Source organism: Geotrypetes seraphini, chromosome 1 (genome assembly GCF_902459505.1).
Source record: "Geotrypetes seraphini chromosome 1, aGeoSer1.1, whole genome shotgun sequence".
Classification (NCBI taxonomy): Eukaryota; Metazoa; Chordata; class Amphibia; order Gymnophiona; family Dermophiidae; genus Geotrypetes; species Geotrypetes seraphini.
In genome coordinates, this window is record NC_047084.1 from 24,397,197 (window position 1) to 24,415,461 (window position 18,265).

At 42.5% G+C, this 18,265-nt stretch overlaps 1 protein-coding gene across 2 annotated transcripts in view; it reads left to right on the plus strand.

The window, feature by feature from the left end:
* FCHO2 (FCH and mu domain containing endocytic adaptor 2) overlaps positions 1 to 18,265 on the plus strand; it is a 349,104-nt gene that overhangs the window by 114,002 nt on the left and 216,837 nt on the right. For both annotated transcript variants that reach the window (XM_033929206.1, XM_033929212.1), the window contains exon 13: positions 10,450 to 10,628. In XM_033929206.1, the coding sequence (XP_033785097.1) occupies positions 10,450 to 10,628 (179 nt within the window). The remainder of the gene's footprint in view (positions 1 to 10,449; positions 10,629 to 18,265) is intronic.

The window sequence follows — 18,265 nt, forward strand, 5'->3', positions numbered from 1 at the left end:
AGCCAGATGTATCTTCAAAGACTGCCAGAGGGCTAATGTAGGCACTTGGGTGGTCAGCCAACACTGAAGAATTGAAGTCCTGCCCACTATGATATCTTTTCAAACAAATGTTGCACATCCAGGGTGAGTAGGAAATATGTGAAGCCGTAGAGTAAAAAGAAAAGTGGGTTGAAGTCTCCATGAACAGGTCCAAAACCAAGCCACATGGGTAAAGAGTTGTTTCCAATATGCAGAAATGTGAGGACAAACCCAGAACGTATTGCCCAGTGTGGAAGTGTACATTGGAGGCAATAGTCCGTAATACTCAGGTACGCTTTAAAGGCCCTACTTGTGGCAAAATATTCTCGAGTCATGAATTTGTCTTTCTTTTTCAACAGCTTGAACCAGATGTTTGTCTCCCAGTTTAATACCTTTCTTGATCAGTTCTGCTGTGATCAGAACTTGCAAATCTTGAGATCACTTGCAGCAACCACCTCGCTATCCTTGACTTGATCAGGAGCTTGAGCACAGGCTGTTAGGCATCAATAGCATTCTTCATGGCGCTGAGGGTGCCAGCTGCAGTTTTGCCTCCCCCGTTCTCTTTTTTGCATCCTTCACGGCCCGGGGGAAGGGGGGCTAAGAAGATTAGTCCTACTATGGTCCAACTGGCAGCCCAAAGATCTGAGTATGACAGCTGGCTTAAGGCAGAGAATCCCTCCCATTCCAACTACACTTTAAAGGAGCTGAAGCAAACTGCAGCACTATTTCCCCAGCACATGGTCTTTGAATACAGATTGTGATAGCCTATGAGGAAAATTGGAGGGGGGTCTCTTGAAAACTGTGTTATGACTGATCCTGCAGTTAGGTCTTTGGTCTCCCTCCTCTAAAATCCAATTTTATTTTATTTTTTGAAGTTTTTGGTCAGCCCTGAAACATTTTAAGCCATTTTTTGGTGCCAAAACACTGCCGTGTTGGCCATTTTGGTTTTCTTGATTTCTTGATTTTTTTTATTTTATTTTTTTTCTAAGTTCTCCATCTTTTCAAAACACCTCGTTTTGCCTCAAAACTGCCTGTGATGGATTCCTCAGACCCTAATACCCCTATATCATGCCTTATTTGTGCTGGATGGGCAGCTGAAGAGTACCCTTGCACCACACACTGTGTGGCACGGGATGGAGGGGCGGGAACTTGGAGCTTAGCCCCTCCACAGGCCTTTAGGGCTGGAGAAAGGCAAATGGTCCCGTCAGGGGGAAATGAAACATCTAGAGCCCCGGGACAGCAGCCCTGCGCACCATAAGGGCATTGATGCTTCGCAGCCCAAGAAAAGGCATTTGCTTCACCCTAAGGGGCATGGAGAGTTGCCTTCTAAGACCTCTATCCCAGTGTTCATTAATCTCCTCTGGCAGATGTATGCACAAGGCAGAAATCTGCAGGTCAGGTCCGCGGGTGGGCGGACTAGCACGCAGGCCTGGATACTCAGAGCGCTTCTTCCCTGAGAGTAGAGGCTATTCTATACTATGATGGTTCAATGGTCATGGACTCAGAGGACAAGGGGTTGGATTTGATCCCTTTACTGTTATAAAGTGAGGCTTCCTTGATGGGAGAAGCAGCCTCCTATTTAGAGGGCCAGGAGGTGGTATCGGCTATAGACCAAGAAGGGTTTGGACAATTTCCTAGAGGAAAAGTCCATAGTATGTTATTGAGAAAGACATGTGGCAAGCCACTGCTTGCCCTGGAACGGTAGCATAGAATGTTGCTACTCTTTGGGTTTTGGCCAGGTACTAGTGACCTAGATTGGTCACCATGAGAATGGGCTGCTGGGCTTGATGGACCTTTGGTCTGACCCAGTAAGGCTGTTCTTATGCTCTTATCCCTTTGTTTATGGACTTTTTAAGTCCTTTGCTTTGCTGGAGATTATTACTGAGTCTCTCTGAAAATTGAAGATAGTCTCTCTGCAAGCACTGTCCTCCTCGTGTGCTCTTCGGAGTGGAGTCTAAGCTTAACCCATATCTTTTCCATGGCTCCTGTACATGAGGATCACCCCCAAAGGCTCTCTGAGGGTGGCTAAAACCATGGCTAAATTGTATGCCGTGGATCAGAAATTCCATCAAATGTTTGCCATGCCAAAGATGGATTCCCTGGTAACCTAGGTGACCAAACGCACTTCTCTACCAAGCGAGGAGTGTGTGCGCGATTTTAAAGAATATGCAGAACTTGCAGAGTGGATATGGTCCTCCGGAGGCAGTTTGAGGCTTTAGCCTTAGGTTTTACGGCTGCAGCTGTGGCCTCCTTCGGGGCACACGCCTGTCATTCAAGGCTATGAAATTAGAGCCTGATGGACTCTGAGCCCCTGCCTCATCTTGTGTTTAACAGGAATAGACTACATAGTGAACCGAAAGGCATATGTGCGGTATATAAATAATTATGTTATGTTATAGTAGATGTACTATAATCAGAGTTATGGGGAAAGTCTCAGCATTTTCAATCTTCGCCCGTCGTATGCTTTGGATCAGGCAATGGGCAGGGTGATTCAACCTGTTGGGACGGGCCTAGATGATCTTATGGCCAATATGCAAGATTGCCGACCACAGTCTTTACCAGACAACAGATCCAGAGCAGCTAGAGGCCAGAGCTGGGGTCCTTTCATTGCTCTTGCCAGTATTCTACAGGAGCCTCCACCCAGAAAGCCTTTCAAGGTTCCAGACAGAAATTCTCCTGGAACTGGAAAAACCAAGGTTCAGGTTTCCACTCTACAATGCCAGCCAAAAAACTACGTTGACACCCACCCCCAAGTTGCTCCTCTGAAGGTTGGAGGTTGGCTTTTGGACTATGTGGAGGCTTGGAAACAGGTAATGTCCGACTACTGGGTTCTGGAGATTATAAGAGAGTGTTACAAGATAGAGTTTGCACACCCTTTCTCTTGAGTGGTTCATGGATTCGCTGGCAGGATGACCAGAGAAGGCAAAAAGGGTCCATGCAATACTACGAAGATTACTAGATATTCAAGCCATAGAACTAGTCCCTCCAGAAGAGTCAGGCTCTGGCAGGTACTCCATATACTTTGTCATGTCCAAGAAAGGCTCAGAGGAGTGGAGATCCATCCTGGGTCTCAAACATGTCAATGTGGCTCTGAGAGTTCCTCGGTTCCAGATGGAATCCGTTTAGTCTGTCATCACAGCAATGGAGCCAGGAGTGTTGCTGGCTGCCTAGATTTGATAGATGCTTACCTTGATATTCCCATCTTCCCAGAACACAGAATGTTTCTCAGATTCCATGTGCTGGAGAATAACTTATCAATTCTCAACGCTTCCCTTTGGGCTGGCACCAGCACCCCAAACTTTCACCAAGGCTATGGTAGTGGTGGCTGCTAGTCTAGAAAGGATATTTGGAAGTAGTCATTGCTACTCTCCTTAGAGCCAAAAAGTTGACAACAGTTCTTCGTATGCTAAGACATGGGAGATGTTTCAGTGCTGATGCAGCAAAGAAAAGGAATTCGCAGTGGCATTCTTTAAATTTCAAGTAGCAGAGCTCTCATGCTTCCAGGGCTGAGAGAAAAGAGCTTCACTAACGGCCCACCCTAACATAGTCAGGTTGCTGATGGCTGCCCTGAGACAGGGTGGACATAGCAGCACAGGAGGATGCTGCTTTTGGGTCCTCAGTACTATGTGCAGGCTTCTCTCCCACCCTAGACTTTGAGGACTGCTTAGGTACATCCCTATGGTTCAGCATACTTATCCCTTCTGCACCTGAAAAAGCGATTAGGTTCTTACTTTGATAATATCTTTTCCGGTAGATAGGGATGGTATGCTGAACCCCCTGCTCAACAGTTTATCTGATGTGCCCGTTTTCTGACTCAAGCTTAATGGTCAGCTCCATAACTAGGATTTTCCTGTCAGACTTTTGGATTATGAAGAGTCTGTGTATATGCTTACATGGGATAAATGGTTGCGATCCATAAATGTTTGGGCTGTTTATATTTCTTTTTAAACTTGTATTTTCTTACATTCATTGTTCCTCTCAAAGACTTGTTAATGCTTTAACTACTTTACTATTCATTTAGTGATTGTTTTATAATTCATCTGAGCAGATCAGACACCTGGTTTTAGGGAATTTCCCATACCCTTCCTTCTCCTGTCTTCTTTAGGTTTGTTACTGGCTTTGGTATGAACTGAAAGGGGCAGCAGAGACTATGGAGAGAGAGGAGGAGGAGTCAGAGTTGTGATTGACATCTTCTGCAGTATACTTGTGAACATGAATGGACAACCCTGTGGTTCAGCCATTCTTGTCTATTGGAAATGATATTATCAGTGTAAGAACCTAATTACTTTCTATTGATTGTATGAGCTATCCTTAGCAATGGTGTGAACTGTTTCCCAATTACTGAGCAATAGTATATATTATTAATATTTTGTGACATACAATGTTTTATTAAAATTATTTGCATATTAAATTTATGCTGCAGCCATGAACCAGCCACAACTAAATTATAATCTCTCAAACAGATTGTGTATTATTAGATTGGGGAGGAAGGGAGGAGGAAAAGGATCCATAGCAGGCAGGAGGATTATCTAAGATGGTGTGATGTGTAGCATCTGATCAGATTATGCAATTTAGAAGTAAGCATGAAATTAATGATAAGAACATAAGAGTTGCCTCCGCTGAGGCAGACCATAGGTCCATCTTGCCCAGCGGTCCGCACCTGCGGCGGTCCATCAGGCCTATTGATTTTGTTGCTACTGACTGTAATTCCACTATAAGCTTTCGAATGTGTATAATAAACGACTAAGGGAGGTAAATAACAAGTGTACTTTATAAATCTGCCCAGTCACTGCAATTGGAAATTCAAAATCACAATAAATCTCAAAATTATATTACATTAGTGTCTTCCATACCTTTCGGTTCTAGGCGGATTACAAAAGAATTGGTCTGGGCAATGAATAATTGTGGGAAGGAGGATATTCAGTTTAAAGGATCACTTTCAAGGTCCTTGAAGCCACTGTTCCCTTTAAGTCCGTCATTTATAGACCTACCAGAGTGAGGTACTGTTTCACTATTACACATAGTGAGGGACAGACAAATTCAGCAGGACTCCAAGGAACCTGTCTATCTAGAGCAGGGGTATCAAATTCAATCACATAAGGGCTGAAATCTAAAACACAGGCTAAGACGTGAGCCAAATTTTTTATTAAGATACTTAGTCTTAGTAGAAGTATAGATCCTTCCTCACCCTGAGACACCATTCACCTGGTTATTTTCACCTCATAGATGTTACCATACTTAATCCCAACTTTATTCAAATAGTCATTCTAAACATAGGCAGTAGAACGCTTTTTTGTTTGGGGAGGGGTGCAAAGACCCTGCCCCCATAATAGTACTAATTCTAATACCATTTTTTCCTTTCTTTTTTCATATATACACACACAATATAATCTTATTAACAACAGATAATAGTTAACCACAAAATTAAACTACACAAAGTACACTTTATGCTTCTCAACTTTCATTCCTACCAGAACACAGATAACCCCTATGCAAATACGGGACCACAAACTAAAAGTACTGATATATACAAAAGAAACCCTAAGATGCAAAACTGCATGCAGTACAACCTCAAACAGAAACAAATGCATTTCTTCTTGAACAGTGCAAAATATAGACATCAGATATAAATTCTCAAAACTGACACAATTCAATTCAATAAATTGAAAATAAAATAATTTCCCCTTCCTTTGTTGTCTAGTGATTTCGTTTTTCAAACCATCTTTTTCCAGTCTCTGGCTGTACTTCCTTCTGTCTGTGCTCTTAACTGTATATCTAGGGCCACCTTATCCATTTGCTGTTTTTCTCTCCTTCACGTTCTGCTATACATCCATCTTTAGCATTAACTTTTTTTTTAATCATTTTTATTGTGAATCAAATGTAGAATTGAAATTGAGTTTTTAGTTGGGCAATGTTCATATTCGCTATCCGTTGACATCTTTTGTTTTCTTGTCCTTGTATTCCATTGAGCATTAACTTTTAACATTCAACTTTCTTCCATTTTTCTGCTTTCTTCTCAAAATCTATCTACTTTTCCATGTCTTCTCTTCACATCTATCCATGTGTACCATCTCCTTCCTCTTTCTTCTCCCCTATTCCCATCTATCCATAAGAAGCATTTCTTCTTATCTCTTCCCTGCCACACTCATTGCTGTGCACCTCTGTCTCCCCTTCCCCTCCATCTCTGTGCACCATCTCATTCCTCTCCCATGGCCAGACAACTGTCTCCTCCCTCTCCCCTCTCATATGGTCTGGCATCTTTCTCCTCTCCTTCCCATAGCCTGGAATCTCTCTCCTCTCCCATGGTCTGGCATCTCTCCTTCCCTCCCTCTTCCCAAGGTCTAACATTTCTCCTCTCCTTTCTGCAGTTTGACATCTCTCTCGCCCCTCCTTCCCTTCCATTCTGTGGTCTGGCATCTCTCTCTCTTTCCTTCCCATTCCAGTGGTCTGACATCTCTCTCTTCCCTCATTCCATCACCCTTCTCCGGAATCTGACATATCTCCCTTCTTTGAGTAATCTCTCCTCCTTCCCAGTGTAACATTTCTCCCTCCCTCCTCTCCACCACTATCATATCCAACAATTCTCCCTCTTCCCCATGTATACCATCTCTTTCCCTCCCACTCCACACACCTAAGTCCAAGAATTTCCTTTTTCTCTTCCCTCAACCACAGGCAGCATCTCTCTTTCCCTCCCTTCCTAACCCCCAGCCCATGCAGCCTCTGTCCTTCCCAACCCCCTCCCAGCCCATGCAACATCTGTTCTTGCTTTCCCAACTCCCCGCAGCCCTTACATGGGCAAACAGTACCATACACGATGATTGTGAAACTAAGCAGGTCGTGTATGGTATTGTTTGCCCATGTGGCAAATGGAATCTGGGGCAAATGCGACGTAAGATCAAATTTAGGGTGGCCCAACATCTTAGTAATTTAAGATTGGGTAAGGAGGTTACCCCGCTTGTTATGTACTGGCAAACTAATGCTCATAAGGTAGAGGATGTTCAGTTCATGGTTTTGATTCAAGTTTCTTTGTTATGTGGTGGTAATGTTTCTGAAATACTTCTTTGAAGGGAACAAAGATTAATTTATGAATGGAACACGGTTGAGCAGGGCAGGATTAACCAATAGGCCAAGTAGGCACGTGCCTAGGGTCCAAAATGGTCAGGGGGACCTGATGAAGGAGGGCATCAACATTGTTTTTTCCAAACGGTGATGGGCCCCTCCAGCATCAGTTGGCAACGCGGGCCCCACCCCGATTGGCAACGTGGCCCCCTCCCCCCATCGACGGAAAATAAGACAAGCAAGCAACGAGGGTAAGACAGGCAACAGGAACTGTAATTGTGCAAGCGGTGCTGCTTGTCCAAAGCTTCCCTCTGATGCAGCTTCCTATTTCTGCCTGGTCGCATGGTGGGGTGGGGTGGGGTGGGGCAGGGGGCCCAGTGTACTTGTGTGCCTAGGGGCCCTCGATGAATTAATCCTGCCCTGCGGTTGAGCCTTATGGACTCAACAAAGAAGTGAATTTGTCTGTCCCTCACTATGTTATAATTGAAAATCTGGAGTTGTCTGATTGGGAATATAAGGCTGATAGAGAGGAAGTGAGGTCTTGCAGTTTGAATTTCCTGGTAGACGGTGTGTTTCCTGTTTGTCAGCTGATTCCGGTTTGTGCAGACCCCTGGGTTCCTGCTTGAGTCACACTAGATTTACTGGTAGGTGAAAGGTTTTTAACGATTATGGAGGGTTATGTTGTCCTTTTAGGTATAAATGATAGGGAATGGATGTGAATTATTTTGTATTGTAGGTAAGGTTTTGAAGTTGGTGAGCCTTGCAAATACAGCTCCTGAAGACACCATGAGGCGAAACACAGTCTTGTGTTGGGCTGAACGCTTTACTAATTGAAGAAAAGAACATTGTGAGGAAAGGGGATCGCCGGATGTGACTAAGGAATTACGATTTACATTTGTTAGACTGTTATGCAACTTCCGGTTTGATGCCTCTCTGATTGGATGATTATTGACTAATGAACTAAGATCCATTTTTGGATAAAAGTGATCTCAGTGGCTGTAGTATGTATGTGTGTAAATGGTGAAAGGTGTATGTGGGTTAATGGGATATTCAACCAACTTTCCGATTTCATTGAAAAAACAAATGCATTACACCCGAACCAAACAGGATTCAGAAAATTCCATAATACCGAGTACTCCTTAATAGGTCTAACCTCTAATATTCATTATTATCTCGATCAACACAAATCAGTAATACTCTTTTCCTTAGACATTTCCGCCGCTTTTGATACCATTGATCATGACTTACTCCTAAAAAGACTTGAAGAAAAAGGAATTAACGAGAAAGTTTTAGACTGGTTTAAATCTTACCTCACCGACCGAACTTCTATCGTTAGATTTAACAATGAGGAATCCGCCCCTTACACTTCAACCTTTGGAATTCCACAAGGTTCAATTTTGTCTCCTCTATTATTTAATATCTTCCTTGCACCTTTATTAGAACTTTGTCAGGCCATAGGCTTCATTCCCTACTCATACGCAGATGACATCCAACTCATACACCCTTTAGATCCAGAAAACACTACAGATATCTCCTCAATAAATCAAAAACTAGAGCACGTGCAAAACTGGTTAAACACAAATAAATTGGCATTAAATATTAATAAGACTCAATCCATCCTATTCAATTGGAAAAAAGATATATCTCTTTCTAAACCTTTTTTTCTCAATAACACCCCCATTAACATGGTATCTTCAACAAAAATTCTTGGTGTTTACATAGATGACAAACTATCCTACCATGAACATATATCTTATATGGTTAAAAATTGTTTTTTTAAATTACGGCAGATAAGATCTATTGCCAAATTTCTCAGTCCTTCTTCTCTAAACATACTAATCCATTCATTTATAATAGCAAAAATTGATTACTGTAATGCCCTATTCTTAAACATCACACAAAAAGAAATAAGAAGAATACAAATAATTCAAAATACAGCAATAAAATTAATTTATAATTCTAAAAAATTTGACCATGTGTCTCCACTACTGATAGATGCACACTGGTTACCAGTAAATCATAGGATCTTTTTTAAACTAATGCTCCTAATTTTTAAAACTCTAACATCCAATGAACCGCAATTCATCTCTAAATCTCTAATTCCATACAAACCTCATCGATCTCTTCGCTCTACTGACCAATGCTTATTATCTGTTCCATCTCTAAAAATCATAGGCACTAGAAGAGCAGATATATTTACTGTCGCTGGTCCACAAAGGTGGAATAAACTCCCTCAATTTATTAGAATAGAAAAAAATATTACAACATTTAAAAAACTTTTAAAAACATATTTATTTAAAGATGCCTTTGATTTTTAACAGTTCCTTTAAATTTTTTATGCTTTGGTTTTATTGATTATGAAGTGTGCTTGAGCCACCTTGTACTACCTCTTTTACCCTACCTCTTGTTCTTTCCCCTTATTCTTACGAAACCCGAAATTGTAACTTTTATTTTTTCCCTTTCCCCTCAAGTAAGTTTTAAATGTTTTTATGTTATGTTAATATAGCTATTTTGTTAAGTTTCTCATTTCTTTGTATTATATTATGTACATCGCTTAGAAACTGTTATAGGCGATCCATCAAAAGATTGAATAAACTTGAAACTTAAACTTGAAACTTGATATATCAATTATTGGTAATTTGGGAAAGTGTTATTTATAATGAAATTTTAGATATGAGATGATTTGTGGTTGATATTATTAAATTGATTAAGACAATACTTGTTTGTATTAAATGCTTAATAGCTGTTTTAAAAGTTTGAGTAATGAATATTCATGAGGCATATTTACATATACTGTAATAGAGGTGACAGGCATGTAAATCTGCCTCATACATATTCATTAGAAATTAACCTAAAGCCTAAGTTGGGTTTTTTTTTCAGTTAGTTAAATAGCTGCCTATTGGATAACTCAAATTCATAAAACCAGCTATTAAATATTAAATATTGGTAAGTTGTAAAAGTACTGTAATGAAATGAACTGAGGGAGAAAAGATTAAAATTGAATTGATTCAGATAATACTTGTTTGTATTAAATATTTAATAGCTGGTTTTAAGAATTTGAGTTATACATATTCATTAGGGAGATCTTGATAACCCGACTGGCTGGGGGGTCCCCCAGGACAGGTTTAAGAACCACTTCTCTAGGATGTGTGTGCCAAGTATCTGCTGAATAAGTTTGTAGAGAGCTGACACCATAACTGTTTGGATTGCTTTGGTAGCATTTTTTTTAAAAACTGTTCTTGAAGAAGCACTGGCCTAGAGAATATATAAAAACTATTTTTTTCAAGATTACTCGTACTTCAAGATCCATTTGTATGAATTTTTATGTTCAAACTGACTTTGTTCATGCAATTTACCTTAACTAGTTCAAACATACCAAAGAAAACCATTTATGCTCATCTAGTGATTCTGACTCTGAAGATGATGAACCAAAGAAGTTCCATGTGGAGATAAAACCTATACAACCAAACAATGAAAATCCTTATACAGTGGCTTCATTAAACGATTTAAAAGTATCTATTGGGAACATCATTCTTTCACCATCTGTATCTGTGAGTAACATAGTGCATGTGCTTATGTGTTATTTTATATATAGAAGAAAGCAATAAGTTAAACATTGGTGTGAATACAGCTTCTAGTTCAGAGGGCTGTAGCTGGAGGGGGGGGGGAGAGGGGGGCCCAACCCTTTCATAGAACACCTACCTGGCTGACCTGCACTAACACTTAACATAGCTCAGGCTGCATCCCCTGGGAGCTTAGCTCACCTATGATTTATCATGCGCTTAGTGCAGGATGAGTGGCCCCGTGTTGGTCTAGAGGACTGTAGCGGATGCCGGCTGTATCCTCCCTCCCCTCCCCCCAAAGACGTGAGGAGCTAGTGGGGTTGAGAGTTTCAGGCTCTCAGCCATCTATAAAGCAGCCCGAAGAGACAAACTTCTAGAGGATTTCATGTGCTTGAGGCAGAAATCTTCTATGTCCAGCTGCAATGTGAGATTATGCAGGCATGGAACCAGGCAGTTCTGTGAGTGCAGTCTATTACTGTCTATGGGAGACATTGGGGTGGTTTAAAATTTTTTAGGGTCTCTGGGGCTCCCTGTAAGTCCTTCACCTCCAAAAACACCTTTTCTGAGTTTTAAAAGCTTTTATCTAGCTCTCCCAGGCTGTTGTGTGGCGCCAAATCGTGACCATGGCAACCATCTTAGATTTTCCGATTTTATTTCAAAAGCCTCTATTTGCCTCATAATGATTTTACTACTAATTGATTTTTATGGATTCCTCAGGCCTTTCCAACTCTGTATCAAGCCAGTTTTGTTCAGGATGGCCGACTGAGAAATGCCCATGTGCCACGTGCACAGGGCATGTGAGGATGGGCTTAGCCCCCTCTGGTCCCGTTAGGATCTTAGAGTCACAGAAAGCTTGAATGTTGAGTTAAAAATTCCTCCTAGAACTTTTAAATTGTGACTTGGCATCAGTAAAACTCAAATGCACAGATGCCTCAGAACCCATGAGGAGATCAGGAATGTCCCTTTGGAGGTTTGCACAGCCTAGAAGTATGCTGGTGTCTGTTCAGGGGGCTTTTCCCTTACAAAACACTGGTCCATCATGGAAAGGTATGCCACAGTCAAAAAAGAACTGGGATGACTGGGGATCAGGTTCAATTCCTTTGTTCCCGCAAAGTAAATCTTCAGGTTTAAAGGATTTCAAGTCACAAATGGATGCTACCAGCCATGAGTCTGTGACAGCCCTGGACCAGGCAGAGGAGCCAACGATGCACAGACTCTTTAAACTGGCACACTTAATGGAACTTCAGACCATGTATAGGATATAAGATGATGCACAGCTTAAAGCAATAGACAGATCTTCAGGAATCTTCAGAGTACCAGCCAGATATTGTAACCTTAGATGTGGCAATCATCATCAATCCCACTTTTATATTTGTGAAGTCTTAAATTCGTAACCAAAATTCAATAAACAATTTCCTTCTTAGTATTAGAAATTACTTTATCTTTAAAGGCTTTGCAACTGCACCCCAATGGTTTCCTTTTCAGAAAAAAATGGTCTTATCAACAAATTGGACCTGAGAGCCATTCACTTAGTGCTGCAGCCATTTGAAAAGATCCTGGAAGACAAAGTGGTCAGAGTCTTCTTGGATAATGCCACAGCAGTGACATGCGCCAAGAAATGGGGGACAGTAAGAGTGCTCCATTGAAACTAGAGGCTCAGTTGTTTCGCTGGGCAGAATCCCACCTTCAGGCCATTTCAGCAGTGCATATAGCGGGAGTGGACAGTGTACAAGCAGATTATTTCAGATGCCAGGCTCTGAATCCAGGGTAGTGGTCTTTGCCCAAGAGTGCTTTCAACAAAATTGTAAACTGCTGGGGAAGACAAATATTTGATCTAATGGGTGGTCAACAAGAAGGCTTCTCATTACTCCAGGGTACAACCATGGCCAACAAAGGACCTGTTGTGCATATCCCTCTGTGGCCAATATAGGCTGGATTATTCAAAGAATAGCAGCCCACCAAGGGGTGGGGATTCTTGTGCACCAGATTGGCCATGTCACACATGGTATGCAGATCTGGTTTGGATACAGCAGGACAAATGCCTCAGACTGCCACTGCTTCTAGCACTGTTTTTTCAGGGTCCAATTGCCCTGGAGAGCTTGGAAAGCTTTGGTCTCTTGAGCACACATCCCTAAAGAAGAAAGGAGATTTGGAGGGGGTTATAGCTACCAACCTACTATCTAAGAAGCTGGCTACAGTCATAGCCTATGTGAAGGCTTGGAAGACTCTTCGGTCCTTTCATTTCTTCAGGACAGTCTCAGAAAGAGCCTGACAGATGACCTCTTCATGGTACAGGCGAAATGTTTGGCTTTCAATCCGGATGTGCCCAGGTTTCTGAAGGGAGTATTGTGTGCATCGTTCCATGCAACAACCATTTCCAACATGAAATCTTAACATTATGCTACGGGCCCTCAGTAGAGCCCTTGTAAGAGGCGTCATTTATAGATCGGACTGCCAAGATGGTTTTCCTGGTAGCTATCGCCTTGACAAGAAGGGTTTCAGAACTTCAGCCTGTGTCATGTAGAGAGCTGTCCCTCAGATTTACAGAGGTGGGTGTGTCAAAAGTTGTGTCAGCATCCCATGTCAGTCAGGAAGTCTGATTGCCTCCGTTCCAGGTTAAATGTGTAAAGAAAAAGGACAAAGTTTTTGAGTTACTGGACATGAGGAGAATTATCCTCTGTTATCTCGAGGTGATAAATGATTTTTGTCTTTCAGATAATCTTTTTGGGATCACCAGTCCTGGTGGACCAGGGAAGTCAGCATCTAAGGCTTCAATTTCCAGATGGATATGCATAGCTATTTCGTCTGACTACATTGGCTGTGTCAGCCCCGATCTCCTTGAAGGCACATTCCACCAGAAGTGTGGCTTCTTCAGGGCAGAAACCTGGTCAGTTCTGCCTGAGGAGAATTTTGGGGCAGCTACATGGTCCACTCACCATATTTAACAAAGTTTTACAGAGTGGATAAGAAGGTGCAAATGGAGACAATTTTGGGGTCTTTGGTACTAGCAGCAGGCTCATCTGCCCCGCCCTAGACTCAAGGGACAACTTTGGTATGTTCTACTGGTCAAGACCCATGTTCCTTTTGCAATCATAGGAGAAATAGGGGTTAGGGAATTTCTCACAGTGAGAATGATAAATAAGAAATCAGGTGGCCAGCTTGTCCTAGTCCAAACTACCTGTCATAAGAAACAGCATCTCTCCTCTTGTGTTGAGATGCTGTAATCCTGTGAGATTGGGTCATATTGAATGGTTTGGCTGTAAGAAACACTTATATATGAGAATAGAAAACATTGAAAGGCTGAGTTATCATCTGGATCCTCATGAGTGCTTCTGGAATCAATGCATCAAACAGCATCATCTTTCATTTATTCACAGCAGCTGAGAAAAGGAATATGACAACATTCTGATTCTGATTGAAATCATATCAGGAATACAATCCCACTTGCCTCTCCTAGAGCTGATTTTGAGCATCAGATTAACTGAAGAGACTGACAGAGCTGCGGCATGCAAGAGGGGCAGCCAGAGCTTAGAATTTTACACTAATTTTGAACTTTGGGAAAGCTGTTTTGTCTTTGTGCCATCAAATGTTGTTGGCCGTTTCACTGTCAGATTAATCCTGTTAAAAATGGAGAACAGCTGCTACTGGTAAGCAACTTTATGTTTATTTTATTACCAAGTTCATTAAGGCAACTTACCAGGGACGGCTTAACCTTTGGACCAGGTAAGGCACTGGCTCAGGGCGCCAAACACCCAAGCCTGTAATGTCACTGGCCCATAGGTTAAACTTGGCTTCTTACCATGGTCATAATTTGGGGTGGGGGGGGGGGACTTGCTATATTACTACTATATTCTGCCATTCTTCTGAATAATGTGGTCTTTTTCTCTCTCCAACCCCTTGCTGCACCACAGTTTCGGGTATTGTTCTCCCCATCTGCCCCCTCTGTGCTGTAGTTCTTCAATATTTGGGTCACCAGCAGTGTCAGCAAGGTGAGCCTGCTGCCTTTGGCTTGCCCCAGAAGCCTTCTCTCTGTTTCGTCCCGCCAAAGCAGGAACAGGAAGTCATAACAGAGAGAAGGTTTCCAGGGTAGGCCAAAGGCAGCAGGTTCACCTTGCTGACATTGCTGGTGGCCCGAATATTAAAAAACTGCAGCATGGAGGAGGCAGGTAGGAGAGAGCGATACCTGACCCTGTGGGGGGTTGGAGAGAGAGAGGCCACACCACCACAGTACTGGGCTGCTGTGTGCATGTTGGAAGAAGAGAGAAAGCACCTGTGGAGGGGGAGGGGGTTGGTTAGAAGGGAGAAAGAGAGATATGCACCCACAGGCTTTGGTTGGAAAGAGAGTGATGCCACAGGGGGTAGATACTGGACAGGACAGAAATGGACACAGAGGGAATAATGAAGGAGAGATAAAAAGGCAAATAGACGAGATACTGGAAAGCAGAAGATGGATAGGATTAGGGGAGATGGAACAGAATGTGGATGGGGCTAGGAGTGGAGAGGGGAAAGGAATGCAGCAGAACAGAAAGTGAATGGGGTTAGGGGGTGTAGGTGTTGGGAGAGGAATGGAATGAAATAGAAGGTGGATAGGTTTGAGGGATATTGGGGGGGGGGAAGTACAGAGTAGAAACTGGATGGGACTACGGGTAAGGGGGAGAAAGGGAATAAAGCAGATGAAGACCAAAGGGGTTTATTATTAGGTATCTTGATGAATCGCTTAATCAAACTTCAAAGCGATGTAAGGGGTGAAGAAGGAAGATTGATACTAGGGAGTGAGGTGGACATAAGGGAAGGAAGGAGAGGCAGGGATGGAGCTGGGATTGATCTGGTGATGAGATGCATAAGAGGATAGATGAAATCTGAAAGGGTACTGAGGATGGGAATGGGGAACGAAAGAAATGGGTGAAAGGTGAGGGTTGGGGCAGGGATGTGGCTGGTGGGAGGCAGGAGTATAGTGGGGTAGGTATGGGGGAGGGGTGTAAAACCAAAAGTTGGTCAAGGGTGCTACAAGCTTTTGAGCCAGCCCTGCAACTTATTGTACTCACAAAAATAAAAATAATGATGAAATCTTCACAGACATAATGAGAGTAATCAAAAGTATATATGCAAGCTTCTAAATAGATCAAGCAAAAGGTTTAAATTATGGTAGATTTAATTATTGGAGTTGGTACAGAGGGTGTTCACAAAATTGGCCAGCAGTCTCTTAAAAGGCATATAGGGACAGACTTATAGACCTTTTTCAAAATGAAGTTAAGAGGTTCTCCAGTGCAATAGATGAGACATTCTAATCTAGGCAGATGGGTTATTTCCCTATAGCTGTGTGCTGTGCAGAAGGAATCCACTCCAGATTTTTCACTCTGCCTCTGATGTACTTCACTGGGTTCTCTAGTTCCACCTACAGTTTTTTTTCTTCTGCATGTGTGCCTGCCTGAGTGTTTGTTCTGTTCTCCCCATTTTATTATTTTTAATTTGTTGTGAGTTCGTCCCTTTTTCAAGTAATTTGGTGCTTTGAGCGATTTTGAAGCTCTGCCTGCTTGAGAATTCACATGGAGACAAATTTCTTTGAGGCCCCTGCGCATTGTGCCGCCGGCTTCATTGTTTTATCCACTAAAACCCCCAAGTCCTTTTCTAGGTTGCCTTCTCCCAGTACCATCCCCCCATCGTATAGTTGTACATCGGGTTTCCTTTCCCTATGTGCAAGACTTTACATTTCTCTACATTGAAGCTCATCTGCCATTTATTTGCCCACTCACTCAGTTTGTTCAGGTCCCTCTGTAGTTCTTTACATTCCTCAACAGTTCTAACTCTACTGGAGAGTTTTGTGTCGTCCGCAAATTTTATAACTTCGCACGTCGTCCCTGATTCCAGGTCATTAGCACTGACCCCTGCGGGAGGCCACTCGTGACCCCTTTCCAGTCAGAGTAGTGTCCCTTTACTCCTACTCTCTGTTTTCTGTCCGCCAGCCAATTTCTGATCCATCTGTGTACGTCCCTTTCCACCCCGTGGTTCCACAGTTTCCTTTAGGCGCTCGTGGGGTACCTTATCGAATGCTTTTTGGAAGTCCAGATATACGATGTCCATGGGGGTCACCTTTGTCCAATTGTTCGTTTATCCCTTCAAAGAAGTGCAGTAGGTTCGTTTGGCATGATCTTCCTTTACAGAAACCATGCTGGCTTGTTCTCATCAGATTATTTTTTTCTATATGCTCATTGATACTGTCCTTGATTAATGATTCGGCCATCTTCCCCGGAACTGAGGTCAAGCTCACCGGTCTATAGTTCCCCGGGTCGCCTCTTGATCCTTTTTTGAAGATAGGTGTAACATTCGCTATCCTCCAGTCCTCCGGGATTACCCCTGTTTTCAAGGATAGGTTACAAATCTGCTGTAGTAACTCCGCTGTTTCGTTTCTGAGCTCTTTCAGTATTCTCAGGTGGATTCCATCTGGGCCTGGAGATTTGTCAGTTTTTAATCTATCTGTTTTGAGTACGTCTTCGAGGCTTACCTCCATGCATGATAATTTTTCCTCTTGATCCCCCTTGAAGATTTTTTCCTGTTCTGGCACGTTGGATGTGTCATCTTTTGTGAAGACCGACGAGAAGAACGTGTTTAATCTGTCTGCCACCTCCTTTTCCTCCTTTACCACTCAAAGAAAGACAATTAGGGGCATTTTCAATATGACATCTAAGCCCGAGTTTGAATGTTTTGGGAAAAACATCCATAAGTTCACTAGAGAAAATGACCATTTTTGAAATAGCAAAACATCTTTTTGAAAATGACCATTTCTAGTTGTGTTCACCTTTAGTATCTTTTTTGACCTTTTTCAGAAAATAAACTGTGAGAAGAAAAACGTACACAAGCCATTAGGACCTAGAAGCAGCCAGCATTCTTATCAAACTGGCCACACAGACAGCTAAGCAAAACAGAGGGGCACTCTAGGTGGTAATACAGTGAATGTCACATAAAAAGTCTCAGGTACACATCTTGCCATAACCCTCTTATATTGTATGATGAGCCCACCCTAACCCACCCAAGACTTACTATACCTACATAAAGATGACAACTGCAGGCATAAGGATTATTGCTGTGGTGTAAAGGTGGGTACAGTAAGTTTTGGGTGGGTATTGGAGGGCTCACCATACAATATAAGCAGGTTATGGCAGTGACTTTTTATGTGATGTTCCCTGCAGTACCCCCTAGAGTGCCCCTCTGTTCTGCTGAGTTGTCTTGTGTGGCCATCTGAAGCTATAATACAGGCTGCTATGTATTATTTCTTTCACATCTTTTGGTAGTGGGAGGAGATTGGTAGCCACTGGAGGAATAAGGGGGATTATGCCTTAATCCTACTGTACAGTGCTGTTTACATCTAGCAGCACTATAGAAATGATAAATACAGGTCTCCCTCCATTTTCGTGGGGGTTAAGGGTACAGCCCCTCGCAAATACCATAAATTTGTGAATAACACTAATCTCACCTCATGTCAAGGAAAGCCTTGCAAAGAAAGCTTGACCCCACACCCAGCAAGGCCATGCATACCAGTGCACATACTTGGACATAAACATGTATCAACGGTCCAGAGGAAGGCGACGAAAATGGAAGGAGGTTTATGCCAGAAGACATATGAGGAG